Source organism: Vombatus ursinus, unplaced genomic scaffold (genome assembly GCF_900497805.2).
Source record: "Vombatus ursinus unplaced genomic scaffold, bare-nosed wombat genome assembly UNPS02014810.1, whole genome shotgun sequence".
NCBI classification, from domain to species: domain Eukaryota; kingdom Metazoa; phylum Chordata; class Mammalia; order Diprotodontia; family Vombatidae; genus Vombatus; species Vombatus ursinus.
The window spans coordinates 20696072-20701590 of NW_020954588.1; the positions used below are offsets into that span (position 1 = coordinate 20696072).

The 5519-nt window shown below is 39.5% G+C and overlaps 1 protein-coding gene across 5 annotated transcripts in view; it reads left to right on the forward strand.

Annotated features, from left to right (window-relative positions):
* Positions 1 to 5519, forward strand: part of PEX5L (peroxisomal biogenesis factor 5 like) — a 190469-nt gene that overhangs the window by 181371 nt on the left and 3579 nt on the right. For all 5 annotated transcript variants that reach the window (XM_027876004.1, XM_027876006.1, XM_027876005.1 and 2 more), the window contains 3 exons: positions 386 to 583; positions 3392 to 3557; positions 4294 to 4451. In XM_027876004.1, the coding sequence (XP_027731805.1) occupies positions 386 to 583; positions 3392 to 3557; positions 4294 to 4451 (522 nt within the window). The remainder of the gene's footprint in view (positions 1 to 385; positions 584 to 3391; positions 3558 to 4293; positions 4452 to 5519) is intronic.

Below are 5519 nucleotides of genomic sequence, written 5' to 3' on the forward strand. Positions count from 1 at the left end.
CATTTCTATGTCACTTTAGGGTTTGCAAAGCACTTTACATATGCTATCCCATTCGATCATATGAGGGAAGTGCTATTACTTTTCTCATTTTATAGATGGAGAAACTGAAGGTGAGGGGTGGGGAGAGAGAAGGAGATGGGAAGGGAAGTGAGTATCCAGTGACTTGTCCAAGGTTACACAGTCAGTAAGCACCAGATCCTGACTCAGGAGCCAGGGCTCTTTCCCCTATACCACTCTCCACTCATTATTCCTCCAGAGGCTTGTCAAACTCAGCAGTGCAATTCAGGTTGATTAACAAAGCCAGCATTTTAGCAGAAGAATTGCTAGACGTTGTCTTATAAAAAAAAATGAATTCTAAAATAGCTCTTTTTCTCCCTTCTCTCAGGTGCTTAGAATTACAGCCCAACAACCTGAAAGCTCTCATGGCCTTGGCTGTGAGTTACACCAATACTGGCCATCAACAAGATGCTTGCAGTGCTCTGAAGAATTGGATTAGGCAAAATCCTAAATATAAGTATTTAGTGAAGAACAAAAAGGCGTCTCCAGGCCCAGCCCGAAGGATGTCTAAGTCACCAGTTGATAGGTACCCTATTCAATGTGTTACCTCATTAGTAAGTGCCTGTATTCACCTTAGGATTCAATCAGTCAATCAACAAACATATATTAATTGCCTGCTCCATGACAGGCACTGTGCTAAGAGCTAGGGATACAAAGACCAAACTGAAACAGTCCCTGCCCTCAAGGAGCTTACATTCTATCAATAAGACAATATCTCCATATACAGGCAGATACAAAATCATTACAAGCTAACAGGAGAGAGGCAGTAGCAGTTAGGGGAAAGACGAGATCCAGAAAGATTTTGTATAGAAGGTGGAATATGAACTGAGCTAAGTTTTCCCGATTTACCACTCCAGAAAGGGTTTTAGTAAAGTATCCTTCCAGAAAGCCTCTTATAAGTTAAAAAAGCAAATTATAAGATATCATTGGATTGGAACTCAACCTTTCTGATCCCAGCTCAGGAATCTTCAATAGATGCCTATTGCTGCCATGATGAAATACAAATTCCTCAGCTAGCCATTTGAAGCTCCAAACAATCTGGCTCTAGCCTCCCTTGCCAGACATATTTCATATTATTTCCCCTTCATTCTGTTTATGTTTCAGCCAAACTGGTCTGGTCTACATTCCATCTCCTGCCCCTGTGTGTTTGCATAGGCTGTGCCCCATGCTTGGCATGTATTTCTTTCTCCATTTGTTAGGATCCAAATTTCCAAGTTCTGCTCTGGTACCACCTTCAATTGAAAGCCTTTCCTGACTCCCATGGTTGTTAGTGATCACTCTTTCCTCAAATCATCTTGCATTCATTTCCATATCATAGACTATGATAAATCACAACTGCGGAGCTGGAAGGGGTCTTGGAGGCTATCACTAGTACAATCCTCTTATTTTACACATAGGAAACCTAAGGAGCAGACAGGTAAATGACTTACCCAAGGTCACACAAGTAGTAAGTAACAGAAGCAAGATTTGGAACCTGGTTCTTCTCTCTCCAAATCCAGGGCTCTGCTTAACTGTGCACATATTGTTTCCCCATTAGAATATAAGCTCCTCCAGGGCAGAAACTGCCATCATTGTCACTGCATTCCTAGCTTCTATCACAGTGCCTAACACACTTTAAGCAGACACTTGATGAGTACTAACTGGATGAAATTGCATTGAGTCAAAACTTTCAAAACATGATTCACACTGAATGATCTTAAGAGACATTTGTATGCTTACCATATTTTAAACCAAAGCCTTTAGCCTTTTACTTTCTCTAAAGCAAAGTATAATTAATATCAGCACCTCAGCTTTTACATGAACTGTGAGTTAAATTGTGACCAAACCAGAAATGACATCCCTGAGGAACCTCTGCTGTTTTAGAGATAAATCATTCACAAAACCCAAAATGATAGCTGCTGGAAGAATGCAGAAGCGTGGTGCTGAAATCCTCCACGTTCCTCCTCATGGTTTTAAATAGAGTCCTTGTAAAGAGCTCACCTTTGGAGCTATATCTAAGTGAAGCAAAATATCTGAATGAAAATCAGCACATATTTTATAATATTCGAAGGTACCAATAGCGAGGGTTTCAACTCATGCTTCAAAAAGAGGAAGAAAGATTGATTGGAGTCCAAAATCTAAAAAAAATTCTTTTCTTTGAGGGTCATCCTATGTACAGATGAAAATTCCCCCCATACATTTTCATTTACTCCTCCAGAGTGACCTTTTCCCCCATTGTAATCTAGCCTGGACAGATGCTGAAGTATTACCCAGCAGTCTAAATGGGTTTGTGGTTTGAAGAAATTGATCCACAAATGTGAATGAAAGCCTTAGACCCCATTTTCTTGAGACACAAATTGAATTGCAACTTAACTGACTAAATTCTGCAAACCATGCACTCATTTTCTTGGAGGGAAATCTACTGCTTTTTTGATCCTATCTCCAGAAGGTCAAATTCTGAGATCAAATAAAAGTGGTCTCTTTGGGCACAATCAGCAGTACAAACTACTTCCTGAATTCTACTTGTTAGGGGGCTTTAGACATTTAATGAAGAAGCTAATTTTCCTACTGTTTCCAAGTAACATTGAGATAAATCCCCAAGCTTCTGATTTTTTTAATGTCATTTTGTTTTATTTTATGAATTAGAAGGAAAATGGGCTGGTTTTCTATAGTGAAGTGTAGCTATAGACAGTGAAGTGTTATGCTGGTACTCTTGTGATATCAGGAGAAAATGAGAATAAGAGAGCAATAGTCTTAGTTGACCCTGCCTTGATCAGATTACAACTGTTATAGTATCTCATTGCTATTCTGGACATCAGATTTAAAGAAAGGCATTGATAAACTGGAAAGAGTTTAAAGGAGGGCAACGAAGATGATGAAGTCCCCTGAGCCCACGACAATGAGAATCAGTTGAATGAAATGGGTATATTTAGACTTAATCTGAATTTAGTCTGACATTGATAACTGTCTTCAAGCATCTGAAGGATTGTTTTGTGGGCGATTTTCTGCTTGGCCCTAGAGGGCAGAACCAGGAGTAATGGATGGGTGGGAGGTACAAAGAGCTAAATTTAGGTTTGATGAAAAGATAAGTAGAGCTGTCCAAAAGTGGACTGAAATTCTCAATTCTTGGATTTTGAGGCTTATCACCCCCTTCCTAAGGGAACTGAGCAATTTTGTGGGTCTGATGTGGGCAGAGGACTTTTCATTATGACTGATAATAATAATGCCTCACATTTATATACTGGTCTAAAATTTTCCAAGCACTTTACAAACATTATCTCATTAGCTGGGGACAGTGTGGGATAAGGAGGAACATTCTGAAGGCCCCTGTGATTTGTGTTTTACTCTCCTCTAGTTCAGTCCTGGAAGGAGTTAAGGAGCTGTACCTGGAGGCTGCCCACCAGAATGGAGAGATGATCGACCCTGACCTGCAGACCGGCCTGGGGGTGCTATTCCACCTAAGTGGAGAATTCAGTAGAGCAATAGACGCATTTAATGCTGCCTTAACAGTTCGACCAGAGGCAAGTAGAGTAATGGTTTTCTGTTCATTGGATCTCAAGGTTCCCCTTTTGCCCATTCCCACCCCCAAGGCAAAGACTGTTTCACTTTCAACTTTATATCCTCTAGTATACCTAGTATAGTGACTTGCACACAGTAGGTACTAAATAAATGCTACTTAATTGATTTGTATCCCAGTTCCTGGCATATAAGAGGTGCTTAATAAATGCTAGTTGATAGATTTGTAATACCAGCTCCTGGAACATAATAGGTGTTTAATAAATGTTAGTTAGTGGGTTTGCAGCTCTAGTTGTAGGTACTTAAGAAGAATTTGATTAATGAAATTGCATTGCAATAGGTTTCTCAGGCCATACTCCTTCCACACATATTTAACAGTTTAAGATGGTCAATATTAATGAGGTATTACTTTGGCTGTTAATATTTTAATTCCTAAAAATAAGAGAGGGAGAAAGGGAATATTTTAATGCCTGAAATAGAAATGTTAATTGAAAAGTTCCCAATGAAAAGCAGATTTATGCATGTCAAATTATGGACACTGGCTGATGAATGGGAGCAGGTTCACAAAGTTTTCCTTGATCCCATTGTGCCACATCATTGTAGTCCATGACAACTAGTCCTAGATAAACTTTTATGAATCTTCATTATTCTAAGGCGGGGTGGAGAGGGGTGGGGGGAAGAATGGTTTTCTCCATCATTCTGACTTATACCAAAATTAGAAACATCTGACTTCATTGTTAGGATTATTCATTATGGAACCGCCTTGGTGCCACATTGGCCAATGGAGACCGCAGTGAGGAAGCTGTTGAAGCCTATACCCGAGCTCTGGAAATCCAGCCTGGCTTCATCCGGTCCAGATACAATTTGGGAATTAGCTGCATCAACCTGGGAGCTTACAGGTAATTCATGAAAACAAACTGAGTGTTAAAAGCTGAATCTGATGCTCATCCTACCTACCTACTGGGGCAAACCAACTCCCTGTGTAGTAGCCTAGAGGATCATCTGTAAGACTATACAGTATCTACTTAAAAACTATAAAACTTCTAATTTTATAGATTTTATGATTGCTCCTCCCCCCCACCCCCCACCACACGACCCCTGATGGAAAATATGGTTGAAGATTGCAATATGGAAGGGGCTAGAGTCTTGTAGGCTATTCAGAAGCACAACCCCTGTGTATCATGAATACTTTCTTAAAGAAGAGAGGAGGGAGGCACTGCACATGAATAGGACTGAACAACATCTTAAAAGGTGTGGGTTGTTTCAGACTCATCTATTTGCATTCAGGCAGACTACTGATTTATTAGAGTAAAGGTCAAGATCCACAACCAACTAGATGGTTGAAGATAAGAAGAATATGAAGCATGTGACTAGATCAGCTCCATCTCAACCTATTTAAACAAGATGTTGACTTTGAAAAATGAGTAATGGACCAAAGCAAGGACATGGTCTTTGATTATCATAATTCCTAATTCATGCAAAACAATTGCCCCAACAAAGAATTCACTTATCTGTTTCCTCTCAGCAACCCTCTATGATTATAACTTACAGATGAATATAAGTTTTCTATCAGCTTCTGTTGAATTTCCACACCAAGTTCTTTACCAATGAAGTCAGAAATCTGGACCTAAAAACATACATGTGTATGTATAGTTATATGAGAGTCAAAGAGAGACAGAGACAGACAGAGAGACAGAGAGAGAGAGAGAGAGAGAGAGAGAGAGAGAGAGAGTGCATGATGTAGTGAATAGAGAGCTAGTCTTATATCATAGATACGACTTCAACTTCTACCTACTGGCTGTGTGACCCTGACCAAGTCACTTTATCACTTAATTCCCCAATTCTCTAATACTATATATTTCATGGCAAGTGCCATTCTGCATTGGTAGAAAGAGAGATAGATAGATAGATGATAGATAGATAGATAGATAGATAGATAGATAGATAGATAGATAGATAGATAGATA